Source organism: Pleurodeles waltl, chromosome 3_1 (genome assembly GCF_031143425.1).
Source record: "Pleurodeles waltl isolate 20211129_DDA chromosome 3_1, aPleWal1.hap1.20221129, whole genome shotgun sequence".
NCBI classification, from domain to species: domain Eukaryota; kingdom Metazoa; phylum Chordata; class Amphibia; order Caudata; family Salamandridae; genus Pleurodeles; species Pleurodeles waltl.
The window spans coordinates 1,581,219,305-1,581,243,337 of record NC_090440.1 but is presented as its reverse complement, the minus strand read 5'-3'; the positions used below and the strand labels follow the sequence as shown (position 1 = coordinate 1,581,243,337).

General features: G+C 42.9%; 1 protein-coding gene across 6 annotated transcripts in view; it reads left to right on the top strand.

The window, feature by feature from the left end:
- Positions 1-24,033, top strand: part of FMNL2 (formin like 2) — a 469,979-nt gene that overhangs the window by 330,420 nt on the left and 115,526 nt on the right. For all 6 annotated transcript variants that reach the window (XR_011201574.1, XM_069225173.1, XM_069225177.1 and 3 more), the window contains exons 7-9: positions 10,847-10,955; positions 12,705-12,781; positions 17,114-17,207. Coding sequence is in view for 5 of the 6 variants with exons in the window: in XM_069225173.1 (XP_069081274.1) it covers positions 10,847-10,955; positions 12,705-12,781; positions 17,114-17,207 (280 nt within the window). In the remaining variant the exon portion in view is untranslated. The remainder of the gene's footprint in view (positions 1-10,846; positions 10,956-12,704; positions 12,782-17,113; positions 17,208-24,033) is intronic.

The window sequence follows — 24,033 nt, the reverse complement described above, 5'->3', positions numbered from 1 at the left end:
TCGTGGAAAACTAAAGTGAAACAAAGGTTTCATTTTCCACGACTTCTTGTCTTTTTGTTCCTTAACCACGCATGTGTGAACCACCTACATGCGTGGTTAAGGCACAGAAGAAGGGAGTCGACGCAGTAAAGGAGGAGGTAAGTTGGGCTGGGGCTGTTTTTTTGGGGGTGGGGTGGGTTGGGGTGCTTTAGGTTTTGGGGGTGGGGAATCTGGGGTATTTTAGTTTATGGGGATGGGGTGGGGGCTCGGGGTGATTAGGGTTTGGGGAGGGGGATCAGGGTTTAGGTTTTAGGGGTGGGTTGGGGTGCTTTAGGTTTTTGGGGCGGGGGTGGGGACTCTGGGTATTTTAGTTTTTGGGGGTGGGGTGGGGGGGCTTAGGGTGATTAGTGTTTAGGGGGAGTGGGGTCAGGGTTTAGGTTTTAGGGGTGGGTTGTGGGGTTGGGGTGCTTTAAATTTTAGGGGAGGGGGCTGGGGTTGTGGTAATTTTGGGGGTGGGGTTTGGGGTGGTTGTGGGGGTCACGGTAATTTTTAGGGGTGGGGGGCTAAGGGAGAACCATGCTGGAACCGTGCATGCTGATCACTAATGCCTTTACCAGGAATGCCTTTACCAGGAATGCCTTTACAATGAAAAATCGTTGTAAAGGCATTCGTGGTAAAGGCATTAGTGATACCAGCGAGTTTGTTGTTCCAAACTCGTTGTTGAGCCATGGGTGCTTGAAGCACTCGTGGTTTCGAGATATAACCGTCTCATCTTTAACACATCCAAGTTATCTGTCCGTGTCATCTCCACTTCTCCTCATGCCTTTTGCATCAGTGACAACTGGGCTGTGTTTATTTCCTGACTGTTCCACAACACATGATCACCTTAAAAAGCCCCTAGTCAACCTCATCTCCTCATCAGATAAAATATGTACTTTATTTTCTCACGTCCAGTACACAGACATTTTCACAACGTTGTCAATTTCCACCACTTTTTACCACATTTTGATCAACTTTCCAAAAGTTACCTACAAATTGTGGATTGTGTGAGATTAATAAACACTGTGAATTAATCCATACTTTTTAACCAAGTGATTGATGGCACCGGCGTTGGCTATCACATCTCTGTACAACAACAGATTAAAAGAGCACATAAAAGTAGACACTAAACCGATCTCAGGGTCTTCCTAGAATGTATACAAGTTAAACGGAAAGCACCTTCTAAGTGCGCATGATGTATTTCATAGCACTCCCATAGTGTATCAAATAGCAATTCTCTCACCAACCCATGGGCCAGGACAATTCAGCTCCTTTCACCACCTACTTATTACGAAAACAGTAGCAGCGAAGTCCAAGTACGAGAGGTTAAGCAATGAAAACCCACTTCATCAGAAGCAGGGCAGATTATTCCCATCCCTCCTACAAATGAAGCTAACGAAAGAGCTGTTGAACTTTACCATCTTTCTACACAAATAAGGTTTTTAGCCCTTCAATTTAATTATGAAGGATGGTGCGTGAATTCTCAGGATCAAGAGAGAGGTGAATACTCTAATGTTTAAATGTCATTGAGAAAGATTTGATTTGCACTCTAGTCTTTGTTGGGCCTCAAAATCTTAATAATGGATACCCCGATCCTTGCATCTGGTTTTGGTTTTGCTGCCATCAGTCAAATGGATGCCCTGTAACTTTTGCACAGACAAACCTCTGCCTCCTTTTCCGACTCAGGAACAGGATACTCGTCGTGCATTCAGAATCTGCTTTCACGCACATTTACGTTTCTAGTAAATATCTAGTAAAATGGATTCTTAGAAAAGGCAACTCCTTCTTAAATATGTGTTCATGTACTAATAGATTTAATTCCAAACGTCCAACAAAAATCTGTAGCTGTATGTTATTTGAAAAACCACATTCTCAAAGGAGTGTTGCTTTTTTTATGTACTGCTTACTACATTTTCATGACAATTTGAATTACTTTCAGAATTACAACTAATTAAAGTGAGCAAATAAATAACTTGTTACAGATTACAATTTCATAAGGATGTTGTTCTCTTTAGTTTGTGTCACAGACCTTGTGGGATGGAGCAAAGGCATACCTTGAGTCTGTGGCAGATCTCATCAAGTTTCTTTTATTTTGTGTGAACCAGAGGAACAATGTTACACAAATCAAACACCATGCTAACTGCTATAAAAAAGGACAGTGAAGGGACAAGCATTGGCAAAGCCATTGCTTCCGCACTTGGCAAGCTTGTGCAGTGTTTAATTATTATTTGTTTAACTGCAAGCATATGCCATTATAATAAAAAGAAGAAAAAGAAAACATGCCTTCTGCTGGCATTAACATTATTGAGTGTAAAAAATACCTGTTACATATAATATACGTTAACAGAACATTGCAGGTGCTCCCTAACATACAGTTGCACATAGAACGTGTAGAGAGAACCTTCATAGTTTTAGTCCACACCAGAAAAACATGATTGTTATGGGCAGAAAGAAAAGGTACTGTTGTCTTTGATTTACTGCAACGCAGTGACATATTTTAAATGCACAAGGATGGCTTGAAAGTGAATGATAAATAATGGAAAGAAAAAGAATATTGGCAAAGTGAACTTTTTTCCAGCAGCCCTGGCACGGAGTGGTGCTTTTTTTTTTTTTTTTTTTTTTTTTTTTTTTTTAGGCGTATATGGACATGTGGTCAGGACAAGCGCATCATTCAGTGCAGGAGACGCAGTGGATGAAGTGTGCTGAGCCATTGCCATTTGTTGTGCTGGAGAGAGGCAAGCGTGAAAGCAGGCCAACCAAACCAATGGATGAAGAGGGCTGAGCCCCTCTATGGACATCTGCGTGTGTGTTTTATATTTACTATTTTTTTAATAAGATGAAGCTGGTAAGGCAGCGAAAACCTATAGCTGTCTCTGGCCAGACATTAGAGAGGATAGTGTCACAGGTCCTAATATTTACCAGTGATCTACAGTACTCCTAATTTCACAACCTGTCTCCAGCGATTGTGGGTGAACCCGTCCTGGTAAGTGTATTCCCTTCATCTCAAAAACTTGAAACAACATTAAACAACCCCTCGATTATAGGTAAGACTAATTATCAGTAGTTTTTTGTATAGATGTTGATTTGCACATCAATCCCAAACTGTCATGTGGTGGTAAAATCCATGTGTTTAGAGTCCTCTGCAAGTACAGCCTCGCTCAGCATTCTGGATGTGCTCCCTCTGGCAATGGTTGTGGCCTAGCTGGCAGACTTCAAAGCTGGAAGCATTTGGCATCAGTGCAGTTGCCTACCTGAAACACTGGCACTACTGAACCTTTCGCAAACCTCTCGCAATTAAGGCCTGTAACTTAATCACACCAGGCTGTTTTTTTAATGATGATTCAAGAGTAGTTGAAAGAGCAAGACAACTATGTGTGGGTTGTGGTTAGTTTGGAAGTCTTTCCAAGCATGCTCTTTCATGCGTAAAAGAACCATGACTAAAGGTGGTTATATGTCAGTGATATTTTTTTAGGCATGCCACATCCATGCTGCTGGTCTATTAGTCACTCTGAATTTGTCACTGTGTCTTTGAGTTTAAGTCCTTTACTTTCCGTGCCTCTCCATACTCTTTTGGGATACTTCTGCCCTCAACCACTCATATTGTCTAACTCTTCTGAATCCTTCGATTGCGGTAACTCCCCACATTTTCCTGGCTTACAGTGGCTTTGGCTTTCATTGATGTGCTGTGCTTGACATCCTGCATAATTCTGCACTCACTCTGGGTTATTCCTCCCTCCTTTCATTTTCTTCGGGCACCTCCCACTAACTGCCAAGAATTTTTACTTCAGTCGCATTCATACAGCTCTCTTGGCTGCCATCCACCCTTAGATCAAATCTAAAAACCCTTTCTTCTTATGAGAAATAATAATTTCCCAAATCAGAGCAACCACTCTTATGAATATTTTATCTGATTTTGTTCTATACCTAGCCGCTACCGGCGTTGATTCCCACTAATGCAGTTTCATTTTAGTGAGTGACTACGATACATTGTATTCACTTTGTATACATTATCTTCTGTTTTCTCTTACCTCAGTATTGCTTTAGTCCTAATCCTGGGAAAAAGTGGTGTCGTTTTTCAATAGTTGAACCCGCCTTGTGGCTAGCACTTCCATCTCTTATAGTCCTGTTATACAACTGCCCACCATGAGATCAAACCCATGAAACGTAATGTGCATAATTGCTGCCCCTTGTGATTTTGCTGTTGGGGGCGAGGTCAGTAAGTGGACTGTACCACCACCACTGTTAATAGTTTTGTTTCATATGAGTGACATCGATTATTACATTTGGGTACTCTTAGGCCAATTCAGGTAACAGTTGCTGAGGAGCTCTATAGGCCTCATGTCGTTCCCTCTGCTGACGAAGATGCGGAATCAGAAAGGGAGGAGAAACAATTCCATCTATGGGGCTTCACTGCCTTGTGGACAAATAGTAAGCTCCAATTTACATGCAACTAAATGGTCCAGTCCACGAAGAGTCAGTGCAGTGTTTCCCGCTCCTTGGTTCTTAGAAACACCTCAAGCTTTTGACGGCTGTATTAGTTGGAGAATAATTACAAAAATATAAGATGAATGTGGTACGTGGCTTTGAATTGTGGCTATTTGAGTTTCTGTATCATCTAAAGTAGAAATGTAGCACTGAGGTTTCAGAATTTAGTATGCACTTTTTGTTGCAATGCTTAAATAAAGAAATGTCGAAGTATATTGCTTACTGCTACCACCAGTCCCAGCATGTAGATCTGCAGAAAGGTGGCAAAATAAGGAACTTGTTAGTGTTCAAGCCCTACAATAGTATTAGCCCTGTCATAACCAGAAAGGCTGTTATCAAAGCTCTTATATAATGAGACTGATGCTATAATTTGTCGCCACACTACATGGCACTGAAAGGACAAGTAGATTTTTTTTACAGGCCAGGTAAATTTATGAAGCAACCTGTCCCATCAGCAAGCAAATATTTTATTTAATTCCACACCCCTGTATTATAATGTTTTATCATCATTGTAGTTTTGTTTTTATTCTGAATCTGGTCCACCTTACAGTTCCAGGGTTCTCATTGACCAGAGCCAAAGTGGACTTGTGAAAATATATTTGGTTGTGCTTCATATTTTTTACTTCTTAGTGTACTAGATAGTGACCGGCACGGTTGGAGTAGACTATCATATTGTTTGCTTAGTGATGGAATACATCGGATCGAGACCAGCTAGATTCTGTTTTGGATTCTTTTGGAGCATTATGTGCATGGATATGTGTGTGTGACAAAGCTCATTCCATTTTGTTTTGTTCTGCTGCTGTGTACAGTAGCCCATTGCTTGGCCGCATGTGCATGTTTTATGTAGAGGCATCTTTCCCATTTATGCAGCTTTAATGCTATTATACATGTATGTGACTATGGATGTCTGTACAATTGAGATGGTAAACTCTTGGACAACTAGCTGACTTGGGTTTGCTTGCTTTAAATGTACCATTGAGGTGGCAAAAGCTTAGCCATTTATGTGGGTTGGAACTGTGTTGCACATGTGTACATGCCAGACTTTGTGCCTAGTGGTGTACTGGTAGTAGACGTATTGGTGTAGTGTGAAGTAGAAATATAACTTGAGCTAATATGCCATTTAGATGGCAAATGCTTAGCCAGTTATGTGGCTTGCAACTATGTTGTGCACATGACAGGACTGAGAATTAAGACTCTAGTATGGTGTTATGTCATGTGTGATTGTAGCCTAATTTGTATGTGCTGTTGAAGTCTCAGGCGCACCGCCAACCAGATGGCTTGGAGTCATGTTATGATACAGATTTTCTGCCCACAAGGTTGTGGTGGGTATAGGCCCGTACCCTGGGAAAGAAACATAAGGAGGTGCAAAGTGCAGTCATCATGGTTACAAAGATATAGATCCCGGCTCAAGCATTAGCTTATGCCCAATACGTGATCAAATATTGAATAAGTATAAAGCAGAGCACTGGATTCTATCTTTTCTGACTGTGGAGCATTCAAGGTAAGAATATCCAGCCGCAGTAGCAACCTGCCTTGAAGGGTGCCCAATATTCCTATCCTCCAGAAGAGCAGAGGCTCTGTAGCTCAGGCTTTTTCTCTTCTCTGTTGGGAAGCAGGGATCCTTGCGACCCTTGCGTCCCAGAAGTGCAGTGCTCCAAAAGTCCACCCGGAGTGTGGTTGCTAATCTGGCCCCTGGCAGCAGTATTGTGGACTATGCAGAAGATAAGGAGGTGGGGCTAGGGGAGCCAAGGAGACAGGTGGGGAAATAGGTAGGGAGGAGAGGGCATGGATGTAGATTAGAGTAACAGGGTGAGTTATGTTTCGTTGCTAGGTCAATTTGTACCGAGTGTTGAAGTTTAGTAAACAGGTAACTACGTCAACTGGCCTTTGGATGATGGGTGGCCTAGATAACCCCACCATAGGCCAAACCTTTATAAAATTTACTCATAAAATATGCTGGCTCTTAAAATGCAGGAAAAGGTTTTAGCCTGCCAATATACTAATGAGAGAGACAGACTCCTAAAATATAGAAGTACATCGTAGTCGGGTAATAAACAGATGCGACGGGCTTCTAAAATGGAGGGGTAGGACCTAGTCCAGTTATTTAAGTATTAACAACACATGCGTATAAAATATAGGGGTATATTGTAGAAAGCTAATCTAGTAACCAGAATTGCGACCTCCTCAAAGGTCAGGTGTAAGCGATAACCAGGACACATACTAATGGAAGGCACAATTTTACGAAATCGCAAAGAAAATCATCGCCATTGTAATATAGTTGTGGCCAGGTCCTCTGGTGGGGTCATGTGGTGGGGTCGTGTAGTGGGGTGTGGCCAAACGATCAGCTGGAAAATTAGTAAATCCTTTCCTGTAACTTAACACAGTTGATTGCTAAGGTTTCCTGAAATGCAGCGTTTAGGGACAAGTGTCTGCGTGGAGGGAGGGACAACCAAATGTGGCATCCTACCCATAAATGTGTCCTAAGCACATCTAATACGTCTTGTGGTAGATGACGATGGATGATAGCGAATCATTCGGCTCATTACAAAGACAAACGCGAGTTTCTCAGTATGTCTGTAAAGGGTGATACATAAATCTGTAGCACACATCCCGTGGCAGAGGTAGGAGGCGTGCAGTGTTATCATAAAGGTGTGTACACAGAAGTTGGACTCCCGCCTCCTGAGGTCAATTCTTAACATGGCGAGAACTCTTCCACGTCTTTTTGCAAGTAGGGTTCAAAGCTGGCACTGCCGCAGTAATGGCTCGATGTCAGCAGATATCTTCGAGGAAGTGCGAGGTAAGCCGCAGAGCATTCCAACCCCATGACAATCCCACGAGTCACTGTCAAGGTGAAGACAGGAAGCCGCACAGAGTGAGGCACGGCTAACGCAAGTGCGGCACTGATTACACACAGCGAGGGATTGCTGGCACGGGCTTTTCTTGATGTGTGAATTGTGCATTGCTGAGCAAGCAGTGTTTAACTTGTAAATAAAAAAGTGCCGGCGCCCAACACCCACCTCTTAAACACGCGGCTGCTGCAATTGAATGTGCGAGCACAGGATACTGAGGCAGCGTAATCCTGAAGTCATCTCGGGCCTCTTTAGTCCCTTTACAGCCACTCCCTGCCCCTTCAGTTCACTCGTGCAGCTTTCTGCTTTCACCCTTTGTCGCGCTTTTTCGTTTTTCTCTTCCTCAGTCTTTCCCATATGTGTCTTTTGCCAGAAGTAAATGCTTGAGGCAGGAACATAAGTGCCGGCCCTTAAAAATAAGTGCCGGTGCCGCGCACCGGAAACCACCGGCTCAAATTAAGCACTGTGATTGTTGTTGTGAGCTAGGTAGATTACAGAAGGCGTACACCTAAACAGTGTAATGGTGTTAAATCGTTTTGTCTTGTAACATTTCCATCTCATTCTATGAAATATCTCCTCTAAATTTCACCATTTCCTCTTTCGCATCCCAGCTCTATTTCTCTCTCTTACCACATGTGTGTGTAAATTTCATCTATAGATGGATGTAGTCCAGTGAAACCTGCTTTTGGAAGTAGGCTACTGATGAAAGCTCATTGTAGCATGCTTTGCTGCTGTTCAAAGTTAGCACGTTATACAGCATACCTAATGTGAGAAGCGCTGCTTACTGCCTCAGAGACTGCAGTATTATAACCGTGAGTGAGGAAAACAACCTGGCGAATGCCCAAAAGCCCTAGTCAGTATCCCGATTTAACCCATTGTGTCATGGTTCCGCTTCAGCTCATTCTTTTAACACTCTGACCGCTTGAAAATTCATGGAACTGTGGATTTGCGCTTTCAGGGAGTAGGGACTATGGCGGACGGTGGTCCCTGACTGCGTAAAATGACGACTGTCCAGTTCTGTAGTTCTCAGTTTCGGACACTGATTTCCCGCACTGTTCATGGAGAATTCTCCACATTCTGGCCACAATTTACCGCGCGCGGGCTTTTTGTGTGTGCACGCGTGTTGTCGGTGAAGCTAACATGTTGGAAAGTGACTAGTATTACCTGATCGCCCGAAGGCCCAGATAGATGCAACGCAGAGGTGGCGTTTACTAAAGTGGAACACCTCGCTGTGTGGTTAGAATGTTACTGTGCAATGCGCGGTGAATCCGGCAAATCATGTTCCCCCTTGTTTCTTTTTGGTGACTGCGCGGAAACAGTTTCTTTGCAGCAGTAATGACAGTTTTGTGCAATGAACATGTTAGTTAGGCACCCGTGGTGCAATTACAGAGCTGTTACTTTTCACAGAAAACCCTGCAATGTGTTACTCCCTGAGGGCGCAGTCGCTGTAAATACCGGCAGTACTGGTATGAATGGACAACACGGATCCCTGTTCACCCACCTACTATGTCTGGTACAGTGAGCTGACATTTGAACGCTGCTTTCAGGCTCGTGGTTTGGCAGGGGTAACCTGGGGTCACTGATACGGGTACTGGGGCGCAGAGTCGAGCAGCCAGTCTTTGCTCGCTGTAGGTAATGCCCACAGGAGAAACACAAACGTGATATTTACACTCAGCATTGTAATACAGAGGTACGGTGACCAGACGTCCCGGATTTCCCCGGGCAGTCAAGGTTTTTAGAGGACTCTCCCGGTGTCCCGACGCTCCTCTTAATTTTAAATAAATGTCCCGGTTTTAGGGACAAAAGTCAGATCATTAAATAAATGTCCTGGTGTTTGGGACAAAGGTCAGATCATCTAGGGAAGCACAAGTTAAAGAGGACTACAAAGTATGAAATCTTTAAAGTAATTTATCTGTTACTGTCAGGCAACACAGTCCCCTGTCTGCTCCCAGCAGAGAGACAAGTGGGGAGCAGAGAGAGTGGGGCGGGTTGGTGGTGCAGGATAGAAGGTCAAGACATAGCTAATTTTATATGTGTAGTGTTGTAAATGTGTGTGTGTATGTATATGTATGTATATGTGTGTATGTGTATATATATATATATATATATATATATAAACACATGTATAGGCATACATTCACAAAGCTACGCTAAAAAAATGGGACAGGCCAGATACAAAAGTGAGAGTAAAGTATTTAGTCCTTCTTTTATGTCTGACCTGTCCCGGTTTTTGCTCCTCAAAATCTGGGCACCCTTTACAGAGGACACCTCAAGCTGCTACTGTCACTGTGTAGCCTATAAGCGCTATGCACTCTGGCTCTGTGCCTACCTCCTCCCTGTAGTCAAGTAAAGCGGTTTCTAGGCTTGTGGATATGGTAACAGCACGGCGGTAGCACTCTCTCGCAATGCTGTTTATTGCCACCTCCTCTAGCTTCCCGGTCACAGTCCTTATTCTATGAGACATAATCAATTTGAACTGCTCTCCTTCATGGTTGTGTAAGGCTCACCCTCTCCTGTACTACTTCTGTAGCCTCCCAAGCAACACAACTTGCAGTGGACAGAGGTAGAGCCAGGGAGAGAGGGGAAATGGCCACAATGACCAACACAACTCAGAGTAATGAAGCTTATCGGTAAATAATTGGTCAGTTTTATTGTAAGGCAGTAGCTTGAAGAATAAGCCATAGGAAAAAAGATGTGAGGCTTTAGCTGGATGTTGGAGGGAATGTTACAGGTTTGTATTGGTGATAAGAGTTATGACAATTAAGGGTTATACTTATATTGGCCATATCTATATAAGGAACACACACATTGAATTTTCCACTTTCCACATCAGTGTCTACCTTGCACAAAGAAGGGCGGTGATACCAAGGTGCAGAGCCAGGGTATCAATCCATTGAGATTTAATCAAAAACGGATATTTAAAAGAGGGATACATATTAATTGTGCACTCAGGAAACACCATGTCTTCTCATTTTATTAAGCTTTCCTTTGAAATTCATCGAAGCAAATCCAAGTTGATTCTCAGTGAAAAGATGCATTTGTTTATTATGTGTTTCTGAATTCTGAAGAGTATTTTTACTACTATATAGAGGAGGGTTCTGTGTCTACAGTTGTATCAAAATATAAGCATTACTACTGTTTTGGAATGACTGTCATTGCAAAAGCGAGAACTCTATTATTCAGAATTTTGAATAATTTTTTCCACGGCTGAAGGAATTACTTGTTTAGGTACCATGTTAAGTGGTTTTGAAAACTCGGTGTCTACTATTTTGCAACGTGATTCCTAAAGAATAAGTATTTGTGATCCCCCAAAGCTGATTTTGTATTGCTCACCTGCGTCTAATAAAATGCATAATACATTTGCATAATCCATTCTCCAAATGAAAATAGCATCTAAACCTCACTCTTTTAGCATTGTAATGTTTTATGTACCATATGGTAACTTGGGTTATTGAAGATATTTCTGTTTTCACATGCATTATCTATTATCTCAGGTACAGCACGCTACCCAGCAGAAGAACACTTAAAAATTCCAGATTAGTCAGTAAGAAGGATGACGTCCACGTATGCATCATGTGTTTGCGGGCCATAATGAACTATCAGGTATTTTACATATTTAACATTTGAACATAAATAATTTATTTTAGCCAGCACTACCCAAATCAGAAACACACTGACGTCTCCTTTGTTAGGGTTATTGCATATGTTTGGCTTGTAAAATCAATGGCCTGTCCACAGAGTTCAGGCAAGCAGATTAGCAGAGTTCGCAGACCTAGGGATTTTTTTTGAAATGCTAACTTAATAAATCAAGTCTTCACAAGTAATGTACATTTTTTGCAACGCTGCATTTTATTTTTGCAGCATATAGCTAAATGGCATCCTGGCTAACAGAAGCCATGTCTGTTCTTACGCATTACTTGACCGTTGTGTCAACCGACACAGTATCACACAATCACTTATGTTTTCCATTTTTGAGATCCATTGCATGCACGACTAGTGGATGTTTTACCACATGGTTTCTAGGACAGTGACCTATGTAGCACATCTCTCAGGTGCATATTCATGTCTATTGAGTACATATGTCGCTCTTAATTGCCCATCGGGTTCGCATGGAAGACCACTGCAGGTATTGTCCTCGGTCCTATTATTTCCTTCTGTTGTCAGTGACTGTATAGTTAATGATGATTCCAATTTTTAAACTCTTTGTCAGCACCTAAACGTTTGTTCTTTGTGTGCTTAGGTTATTTCATCCACGCAACAGCATAGATTCAGTGCTTTTCATTCATCAGGCATAGCCCTCATTTAAATGTATTTTATATGTACGATTTGTGGACAGTCTTTCCCCATGACTGCCCCTCACCTGGACTGCCACTATTACTGATAGGATTGTAAACTTCATGTAGATTCCTAGATGTATTAGTCAAAGTATCTTCTGACAGATGCATAGGTTCTGTCACACCCTCCAAAAGCTGTGGATTTATTTCTTAAGTAATAGATTCTGTCTCTATGTACCAAGATAAGCAAAGGCCTGTAGTACCTGATAAGGATGTAACCCTGTTTCAGGCTTTTAGCTTGGTGCACTTGTGGCATGTTTGGCTACGCCGGCTGCTATAGGAGGGCATTTCTGGTTCAAAATTCCCACATCCGGTACTTTATAATTTCTTCAAGCCAAATACCGTTCTAATTGTTAAGAACCAAAACATGAAATTCAGTAGTGCCCTGCCACACTAATGTTCATTTATCTTGCCAGAACCTTTATAGTAGTCAAGTAACAACTTCTCCACATTTGATGATGACCACACATGTATACTGCTCCTTTTTGCTTGATATTGAAAAGCATAAAGCGTCAGCTTGGTGGTACCATGTAGCAAGACACTTGGGTCGCATTTCGATGATGTAGGTATGCATGTTATCACAGGGTTATTATGTGCTAGTTTGAAAATGTCTCTTCGTACAGTTATGGGCAGGTGTGGGCGAAAGGTCAAAGGGGATAGATATCCTTGCAGATCAGGGAAGAAAACAAACCTGGGGAAGAGCTATCCTTACAGGGCAACTAATCATTTATCATTACACAAGTCATATTTTCCCACCACAATCTAGAAGTAATTTTAATTAGATAAGAAACATTGAGTCAATTTATAGTTTTGCTTATATTACCTCCAAAGACCATTCATCGTAGCAGAGAGATTGGCCAATTCGTGCAAATGGGATCCGAAAGTTAAATAAAACATGTAGGTTTAGGGCTACAATCATTTTATTATACGTTATGCTGTCTTTGAGAATCTGTCTTTTTCGGGTATGTTTTTATGAACGATTCATAGTTACAATGCATTTTCATTATTTTTTTTTTAGTATGGCTTCAATATGGTCATGTCTCATCTTCATGCTGTCAATGAAATTGCACTAAGTTTAAACAACAAAAACCCCAGGTAAGTATTTGTAGACAGACCTGAGAATAAATGAAGGTTGCTGTAGTGTGCAGTCTTAATAACAAGTTTAATATTATCCATCAACAAAAATTACTATACATTTCTTGTGTAGCTGTGTAATTGATAAAGCTGTTGGCTGGTTGATTTTCATTGTGGGGTGATGTTATGGTCATCACGTGGTTTCATATGGTGATCCTGTATGATTTACAGTGCAACCAATGATGCCTTATTGTTGCCTCTTTTAAAGAGATGTCAATACATTTGTCATAAGGCTTTGTTTGTAGCGTGTGTTGGGTCCTGGGTCATTCATCGAGTACACAATCATTAGCGCAACTAGTCTACACAAACAGCACAAACATAATGAATCCCAATTTTAAAACCACTGACTCACACAGGATGTCCTAAAATATCCGTGGACTCACAAAGCACTCCAGAATTGAAGAGAACATATAAGAAACTCTAAATTATTTGCAACAGTTTGCAGATCATGTCTTAGACCATATTTGTTTTATATTATTGTGCTCAACAGAAGTGATAAAAAGGAGCTCAAGGGGGATACCAAATGGCATCATAACTATTAGATTTGAATTATATTCTATGTGGTAAGGAGTAAACAGATGCCTTCCCTCTGCTGAGGGACTCAGTCCACACCTCAGTGGCAAAAAGCAAAGAAGCCAGAGTGAATCTGTTGCCTTTATTTGTATGTGGGATGTGGGTTGAGCCGTTGCAGTCCGACTGATCTTTTTTGATCTGTGGTTGTACTGATTTGCATGTGAGCACTGCGGAGAACACAGAGTTGTACTGCAGCACTTAGGTTAACATACTAGTAACTTACAAGGAGTGGACTCAAACATGCCATCACAACTTTCGGTCTCATACATCTTGGTCTCATTCATGCACTTGTTCTGAATTTCGAAAAAGGTGTCATTTACCGACCAGTTCGGAAATTTAAAAAGGTCTTTGCAAAGAAAGAAGCCTTTTAAGCACCATTCTCACTGCTGATCTCCTTGTTAGTTTAGGTGGGAGGAGAGGTAAAGGGCACAATATGAATGTCTCCAAAACATTATCACGCAGCAGAAGACTCCACAAATAGCATCTGAATTGATTTGGAAAAATATTCAGCCTATGATCAAAGTCATATGCAGAGTATATAAGTATCTCTTATAATGTAGCCATCATCTGTATTGCATCTGGTGCTGTATTATGAACACATCCTCTACCTGTGCACAGACACAGACTGCAACTTCTTCAGGCGCTCATGCTATGTACCACACATGTACCGAATTGGTAACTCCACAAGTTAATGTATGAAGTTTAGACATTGCAGCTCGAAAATACAGGGCAGCAACCAACATTCCCTGTTTTCATGCTGTGACGTATTCAGTGCATGCGCTAATTAATGGAATTACTAAACTAGTGCATAGCCTGTAAAAAGTGCCATGTCTTGAAAAATGGGTATATAATTATATCACAAGTTCTTAGTTTGGCCCCTGTTGTCAAAGAACATTTTTAAACTGCTGCAGAGGTCTGCCAATTCATCTGCAGTAAGAAATACACTGTCTGACACACGCCAGAGAAGTCGGGATCACCTTTTACCAGATTTGCTGGGAATGCTCATTAATTCAATCATACGAAGGAGTTTGCAAGCCGGACTGATGGCCTAGCAAAGTAGATTTACTGTTGAACCCATGCCCACTTTGTAACAAAATCACTTGTCACGATCTACTAATTTATGTGCCAGAAGAATGAATGTAGCTTGCTATTTTAAGTCCCAATAAGGGTGCATACACCTTATTAGATCCACAACTTCTGGCCCTTTTTTATGGGCGGGCACAAAGTGCTCCATCCATTCTGTAATCTGTCTTTGGGCTTCAAACCACGCCCATGCCAGGTCAGTCACTTACATTGGTTCGTGGGCTTGCCTTTTAAAATCTGCTTGCTTTCATTTGTGAAAGGCATCGTCATGCCTTTTCCGGTGTTTAGCCCACCTACACAGCACCGGTAAAGTAACAAAAACATACGAGGCTCGATGTTTTCCGCATGGAGTCTGGACTACTTTATCTGTTTATTTCCCACGCAGCACGATCGTGTTGAATTTTACATAGCGTGATCGTGCTGCGGTTTTTTTTTTGCTTTACAACGCTAGTAGCTCTAACTCAAACAAATGCGAGACCCGTTGCATTGAAAATGCCTGTTCATTTTGTCTGGTATTTTTCATTGTACTCTTTCTTATTGCCCCACTCCTCAGTTTATTAGCTATGACCAGGTGAGCGGACGTGCATTGGGAATGTCCCAGGAAGTATTAGAAACGATGAAATGAGCGAATGACAAATGATGTGAGACATGCCACTAGACAACAAAGCCATCTCTAGGTGGTTTCTAAGAATATGATTGTCTTGGCCGCTTTTTCCCGATTTGTTTACATTTCTTTAGTCACCTTTGTCAACACGTCTCTTAAATTCATTCACCATGTAGGTTTCCTTTTTTCATCTTTGAAATTAATCCACCTCCTCTTCTCATTTTAGGGTCGAGCCTGCATCGCATGCGCTTGCGTGACACTTTAATAGTTAGAAAATGGCTCGGAGCCCTGTCCATGTCACGTCAGTGTCTTTCATTGGTTCGTGGGTTTGCCTGTTAAAATCTGCTTGCTTTCATTAGTGGAAGGCATGCATACGTCATGCCTTTTCCGGTGGTTAGCCCTCCTCAAGTGCATCGACCAAGTACCGAAAACATGCGAGGCTCGCTGTTTTCCGTCCGGTTTATGGACTACTTTATATCTTTTTTCGCAGCGTGATCTCGCTTGGCAGAAGTCGAGCGCTTTCCATGACATTGACCCTGTTACATAGTTAATTGCACTTTTGCCGGTTACGTAGATTATTGCACTTTTGCTGATAGATTTCACTACGAGTGAACTTTAGCAGCGCGATCGCGCTCTTTTTTCCGTTTAATGTAGCAAGAAGGTTGGGAGTTTACAACTGCTAATAGCTCTAACTCTGAGAAATGCGAGACCCGTTGCATTGTAAATGCTTGTTTCATGATGATTCTACAACTAAGTAATTGACATCACACAGTCACATTCGCGTGTGGGACAATCCAACCTTCACTACTAGGAAACAGGAAATACAGCCACTCGGTTAGCCTTGGTCGCTTTCTTTCTTTTTTCAACATGACTTATTTATGAAGTTTTGGGAGGGGGCTGGGGGTGTGTGTGTGGACTTTGTGAAGATAATCCATAAACATATGAATTGAAAAAGATGAGAAGAAATACACGTCTGAGTTTTGAGTACTGTAATAGTTGCAGAGCAATTTTACTGTAGCACTGCAATCCTCTTTTCTAAATATTTTTTTTTCTTTCCTGAGTGTTTTTGAATCTGGTTCTTTGTGCACACCGACATGAGAGGTCAAGTTGAGTATGTTGTTAGCCAAGGATAATATAGAAAGTATTTGGTCCCAGTTTACAGACAATTACGCCCACATAAGTTCAACAAGGATGTGCAAATACAGCATAAACTCCCAATTCTGCTTTTCAGAGTATGTATTGGTGGAACTCCGGCAGTGATTGAATTGGTGTTTTGGCATGTTTTTTGCTGGTGATAGTTTTGTGCCCATTCTAGGTGAGCATCCTCAAGTTGTGAGTTTTCTGATTGTTCGCATGTCTGTTTACCAAACTGGAAATGCACGTCAATGACCTGTTGTGGAGACAGAATAGGGTTTGTTTTCATCATGAAAATGGTGAGTGAACACTCATATTTAATGTGTCAAAGGTGAAGCTTTGTCTCTATGGGGATAAATATTTACCTCATGGAGAAGGCAAATTATAGGTGATAATGCTCATTTGGGATACACTTAAGCATGCAGATTGTTCCACTTTAAAGAAAACTGCATGTGTAAATGTTACATATTGCATTATTCCAGAAAATATATGGCTGCCATACTTTTCCTGGAATACACATGGGCTTCTTTGTCAACCCCTGATAAGTGGAAATCTTCTTCACACATGGGAATGATCCAAAGGGAAGAGAGTTTAAACTTTCGCTCCTATGTTCCTGACTCTAGTCCTTAGATCACAAAACCCACTGAGTTCATGCCATGGTGAGGCTTGTATGTATGTGTGTGCGCATGTGTGTCTTTTCACATACACACACATACATATATTGTTGAATATGCAAGCTCGTGTGCACACCGTTTACGAATTACCATGGCTGGTCAGGAGCTGCTCGGCGGAAGCCTCAAGGAGCGCACCTCCTTCTGTCTCATCCACCGTGTAGCGCAGGTGGCATCCCGCTCTACACATGGCAGAAATTGATTTTGGTGTTTTTTCTTTCTCCACAGAACAAAAGCACTGGTTCTGGAGCTCCTGGCGGCTGTGTGTCTTGTCAGAGGAGGGCACGAAATCATTTTATCTGCGTTCGATAACTTTAAGGAGGTAGGATATTCATGTGCCTGAGTTCATGCCTTGCGCTGTCATTGATGGAGGCTCCTGGATGCACAAATGATCATTCTTGAGATATAACCACTACGTGTTTCTTTTCAGAATGAGGAGTTGTGTTACTAAAGGTCCTCAAAGTGAAACTTTGAAACAAGACGAGGCTTTAGGATTTGGTTGAATGGGTAATTTTTCTGAGTCATTGTGGCAAATGAAATTTGTAAGCAGAACAGAATGCTGTGTGTCTGTGTATCAGGTGTGTATGCTTGCGAAAGTCTGTGCATAATTTTAATACCATAGGGAGTCCATTATCCCTGGTCATAGATGGCGCAGTGATAGTAGTGGACAACTACGCTTCTTTTGTGCCAGGTGGGGTTACGGGTATCTGACCCTGTTATTTAATTTTGAGGGGTAGTTTATACGTTTGAGAAAATGAATGAATTGGGTTGTGGCAAATTGATCCTGGAAAATAAGCTGAGTTGATATAAACATTGTCCTGGCTAGCATCAGTCTTGAAAGGTCTACCTGAAGTATTTGTTGTGGTGTGTGATCATGTATTTTTGTCTTGTAACAGTTGAAGATATTTGTTGTAGGCTCCGAGCATATCTACATCCACAGAGCTGTGGGAGGCACTGGTTTGTGACTTCATCAGACTGAGCAAGTCACATTACTCTGCACTATTTAGCTACATTTGGGAGCAAAAGCATTTGGCAGATTTGGTGTTGCATTTATGTAGAGGCTATTATTTCATTGGGTTTACCATTGTTGGTGAGTGGGTTTAACTAGCCTGTTGCATTCTATCTCAAGAAGTTGTAATTTTGGTTAGTTTGTGGCTGCGTGCCACCATGGGTCAGAATATTTCAGGCTGATTTTATTTATTTTCTCAGGGTCAGTAGTTGGAGCAACAGAGGTAGTAATAAGAGTCTTGTGTGTGATGGATACTGTGCTTGATTGAGTTACGTCATCATTTGGTTAAAATGGAACACTATTGTTTTGAGGTTGATCAGACCTGTTGGACAGGCGATTTATTTGACATTGGGGTTTCTGCGAATTTCAGTGATTTCTAAAAGGGACTGGAGAAATTGTATGACCCCTAAACTTGTGATTGTGTTCCAGTAGATGAGGGGGGGGGGGGCTTTTGAATATGCAGCCAATTATGTGGAATGAGACAGTTGAAATTAGACTGAAGTCCAGAGTGAGGTCCACCATGGAGAGGAGAGCATTGTAAGGTGTTGCTAGGGAGCCGTGATTATGAAACAGTGTTGAGATGTAGTAAGAATGACTAATCCAAATTGGTGAGGAGCATTGTTGATGCGAATGAGGGATTCAAAGCAAGAAGAACAAGAACAAATTAAATAATTATGGTTTGGCGGCATGAAATACATGTGTGCACAGTACTAGAATGATAAGTAAAAGTATATTCTGATGATATATAGTGGGCACATCCTTGTTTATGTACATCCTTCCACTGACATTACACCAAGCATGTTGCTGACTTTCTGGTTAGCTGAGTAGAGTGTGTGTTAGCGTGGCAGGAGAGGAGTATGTGGGTGGATGCTCACTTAAAAGTAGGGGTTCATTTTATTGGGATTGTGGTAGGATGCAGAAGGCCATAGGGTAGTGTTTTAGATAAGAACGTGGAACGGTGGGTAGTAAGAGATTAAAGACCATTGCTTGTGCACCCTGGGTCAAGGACAGTGGGAGTTTGGACACGAAATGAGGCAAGTCTCACAGCTGGTGTTAATACATTGACTTTTCCTGTGAGGCCATTCAGCAGCTGCAGGGTTGTCTTGAATCATTTTAGAGAAACACATGGTGGTTCAGTGTGCTTTTAATGATGGTAGATTGAGTTCCCTGGCACGGAGCCAAGTACTCCAAGCGACCACGCCCCCCTTCACTAAACATGCACAGAAAGGAGACAAACGATCCACCTTGATAATGAATAAAAACCGCACAGAACGTTGATAATGTAGATCCCTGACGCAGACTCCAGCATCTGTACTAAGACTGTGGCATGAGAATGAAGAACACTTACGGCACATTACGCCACCAGGATCCATATAAAACCATGCCAGGTAGGGCTACCAAGCAGAACCCGCGCAAGCTCCCCTCTGTCGCTGATGGACTCCTCCACCGCACCTCATATGGGTGCCTCACTCCACACAGTAAAAACCTTTTATGTTAAATTGTGCCAAAAATTATTTGTACAGCGCTTGTCAACCCACCCATAGGGTCTCTTGGCGCTGAGTAGGTGGAAGTGTTAAGCTAAACACATTACTGATTGAAAAATAACGTTTTTTTTCTTTTTTTATGAATGTGAAACGAAGGTGATGTTTATGTTTGGGTAGCTTGATCGGACAGGGGCCAGCCTTAAATGTATTTCAGTGCTGAGGCAGCTATTTTGCGCTGCCTCTACTAGAGTGCCCATCAGTGACATACTGTCAGGTGGGTAGAGATGGGGGCGGGCACTGCGTGGTGCAAGCCCTGGCCGACCTTTGCTGTTTGCCTTGGTTGTTGAAACTCTCGCTACATTTTTGCTTAATGGACACAGAGAGATCCAGGACTTTAGGTACTCAGTACAGTGCTTTATTCCTGACGGCGCCTTACTGCGCACCTCTCACCGTGTCGTTTTCTGCACACATTCAGTGCTTTAAATGGGCCGGTACTCTCCGGTACTGAGTACCAACACTTTTTTATTTTGAGAGGGAGAGTACCGGCATATCTCAAGAAAAACGTAATACTTTTAATTGGAGAGTACCGGCACTTCTCAGAAACAAGCAGGTACTCTGGTACAGAGTACCTGCACATCTATTTTTCCATTTAAAGCACTGCACACATTGGATGACGGTGCTCAGTCATGGACAGGCTAGACGATACCAGTCTACTCGCAAGCTCCTGTTCTTCCTGACACTGTCCCGGACTCATCCTTAGCACTGAAGACCGTGACGCTAATGACCATCCTGGCTGCATATGACAGCAGCAAAAAGAAAACATTTAGAGGTGTTCAGTGTGAAAGGCCTGGTCTTTGCCCCGGAAAAACCTGGTTTCCGATTTAAGTACAGTACATACAGCGTTATTATGTTCCATCACCAGCATTTATGTAGGGCACTTCTTCCTTTTCTGTAGCCCTGAAGCACTGGGGATTCTAAGAGCCCCTCTCTGCACGGCTGTGGCTTTTCTCTTTAACTTTGTAGCCCGATGCCATTGAGTCTGTGAGTCACAAGCGCTGTTAGACAATACTAACCATATAAAGCAACATCAATTCTAAACCACAACTGTGCACTCTAGCTGTTTTTCTGGATACTTATTCATTGTGCAAGTTCCCTCGTTGCCTGTGTAAGGGTAGCTAAGACCCTTTTTAGTCCCAGTAAGAAAAAAAAACAAAACTTTTTAAAGGTTGATAATGCAACCTGTTTTATTGAAAAAAGAAAATATAACACATTTGAAGAAAAGTGAGTATTTTTAAACATTTAAAGTGAACTTCTACTGAAAAATAGATTTTGTGTCCGTTTTGCGAAACTAAAAAGTTGAGCAGCTCTCGTTCGACAGCAAGACATGGGAATTGCCCACAAAGTAGCAACAGAAAAATATTCACTTCGACAGTTGTTAATTAACATCTAATTCTCTTTGTGAAAATCGAACCCCTTTCTGTCCATAATTTGGAGACCCACAAAATCAGGATCTCGTGAACAGCGGTTAAAGGGCCTTGCGGCACGTGTACTCGTTTGCACGTCAGCTGTAATTCACTTGCCTCATCGTGTGTATTTTGTTTACATACCAGCATAAGCTCCCTGACTGGCGGAGCTGAAGGAGATCTGCAGTATCATGATGCGAGGCTGCATTGCCCGCCAGAGATTAGCAGCGCGCGACAGCTGCGCCCAGTCCACACGTGCACCAGGGTCCGAAGGCCGGAATGCAAACAAACCAGTCAGCACAAGTGCCAGCAACTAAAAATATAACTAGACTCTTCCTGGCTTCTTGAGCCGACACCAGGCGCCCTCTCAGGCCATACGAGACCCCCCACCCCCGCCCCTGACCCTCGTGCATTGCTTTCAAACATGGAGGTTTGGATGAGTTTTCATTAGCGCGGCAAGGACATGCCTGAGGATTACACATTTATTGGGCAACCTATTCTTTTTTTAACCTCGGCTAGCTGTGATGTAGAATACACCAATTTATGAAGAACTAAAAGAATTGCAAATGTTGTGAAAATAGACCTTTCTTCAGGTATATCCACAAACCTTTTGCCTTCCTCTTCATCTGACCTTCTCTTTTTTGGCTTTAGGACACTGGACACTTTACCGCTGCTGACCAGTGCAAAAGTGCTTGTGCTCTCTTCCCCTAAAACTTGGTATGTTTGGCTTAAGCCTATTTGGCATATTTAATTTACCTGCAGGTCCCTTGTAAAGTGGTATACCATATACCCAGGACCTGTAACTTAAATGCTACTTGTGGGCATGCAGCGCAGATTGTACCATCCACAGCAGTAGCCTTTCAAACCGGTCTCAGTACTGCAGTGCCTGCTTGCTCAGTTTACTGCCACCTTGACTTGCTATTTCAAACTACTTGCAAAGGCCTAAACTCCCTTTTTACTACACTTAAGTCACCCCTAAGTTAGGCTGTAGGTAGCCTTATGGGCAGGGTGTTGTGCAGGTAAAAGTTAGGACATGTATTATTATAATTTGCATGTCCTAGTAGTGACAAACAGCCTATTTCGTTTTTCACTACTGAGAGGGATGCTGCTTTCATAGGTTAGCATTGGGAATTCCCTTTTATACTTTAAAGTGGTCATTTCTGATCGTAAAGGAGTAGCATTGGCATGTTTGGTATATAGGGAATGGTAGTGAGAAATACTGCTTATTGGTGTAGTTGGGATTTACATTACTAATTTAGAAATGCCACTTTCAGAAATTAGGCATTTCTCTGTTCTTATAACGCTATGTGCTTTTCATCCTTACTCCAGTCCATCTCTAGGGCAGAGTGACAGCTACTTTGTGCATACTTTCCGGACAGCCACAACACATGAATGACTGGGTGTGACAGGAGAAGGCATCTGCATCCTGATGATCGTCTTCCTGGGCTGGGAGAGGGAGAGGTTGTTTACACCTTACATGTCATTTGGCTGTGTCTTGCTGACCCACAATGGGCTGGTTTACCACCTACTGATATCTTAGGCCAGGGCTGGGATGAAAGGGGGTGTATTACCCTTCAAAGGATTCCTTTGAAGTCACCCCTTTAACAAAGACATTTTGGAGTATAAGTATGGGGCTCTGAGCCCATGTTAGGAGAGCCCTTTTGGAACTGGAACTGAACCTCTGTCAGAAGGACTGCTGTGCTGCACAAATGTCTCTTCTTGACTGCTCTTCTGCTGTTGGACTCCTGCCTGCTGTTTGGTGGGGGACATAAAGGACGTCAGTGGCTGCAGGAGTAGGAGAGGTCTCTGACAGTGTGCAGGATCCCTGAGGAGGATTGGGGAACTGGTCTGGGGATTTATATTCCTGGTGATGGAAGGGATGCCCTATTGGCCCTAGAAGGGAGGGACAGGCTTCAGGGTCAGGAGCAGTAGGAAAGTGTATCACCAGCCTTGAGGGGAGTTTGTGGAGGATTGTTGCAAATAACTAGATGTGCTCTGAACCCATGTTCGGAGAGCACTTTTGGAACTGGGACTGAGCCTTTGTCAGAAGGATTGCTCTGCTGCACAAATTACTCTTCTGGACTACGGTTCCGCTTTTGCCCTGCTACCTGCTGTATGGTGGATGGCTTAAAGGACTCACTGGATTGCTTTTCTGTTGGTTACCCTGCTGACAGCTGTTCCCTGATGCTGTTCTGCAAGGGTGTTGTGGTCCTGAAAGGAGAGATTACCTTAATACTGCTGGTCTGGTTGTGCTGGTCTGCCTGCCTGCCTGCTTTGTGTTCCCACCAGTGTTCTCTGAGGGGCCAGTGTGAGGTTAGTGCTGTTTGGCTGCTCCCTGGTACAATGTGAGCTTCACCTCTTCGATCTCCGAGGCTGTAGCGTGAGTTCTTACCCAGCACATGTAGATCACTGAACTCAACTTAGAGGAGCTTGTGGAGAGTGCTTCCAGCATTTTAGAGCGTAGCTCTTGGGGTGCGCTGTACTTCACCTGCCTGACACACCATGCATCCAAAGGAGGACTGAGGCCCTGGCGTTCCCTGCGGGACTGGATGCCTGGGGAGGGAATCCCAAAGTATCAACGCTGAAGTGGGTTAGCGCAATCCATGCTGTGCCTGATGTGCTGGCAACAGAGGATTCCTTTGAGCCCACGCCAGCTGCCCGAGAAAGAGAACCCAGCCTCCAGGACTGCGGCTAGCCCCAGAAAAGACAATGCAAGGCACCAGGTAGAACCACAGGAGGTCTCCCCGGCTGCGCTCGGCCACCTACCTCTGCAGCAGCTGCACCGTGCATTCGTAGGCCGCTAATCTTTCTCCAAGCTCTCACTGTGTGGGAACCAATATAGGTTTTCCCCACCCTCTCCTAAAGTGACAGCGCCCTCTCCCCAACGTGGCATACCTGGGAGGAGGCCTTTTTCTGAAGTCACAGGTTGGGAAGAAACCTTAACAGAGGTCCAGCTACTAAGGTGCACAGGGCATTCTGCCCTCAGAGAATCGTTCTCAATAAAGGAAACACACAGGGAGTCTCAGTGCCTATGTGTACTTTTGTTTTTTTTTCTATATGGAGCTGATTGTGTTGATCGTGGCGATATCAGGATACAGAGGCCTGCTGCCATATGTTGTGGATGCCCTCTATGACTACATGTATGTAGTGTTTATGATCAATATGCCTTACTATTGCCTGATTTGATACATT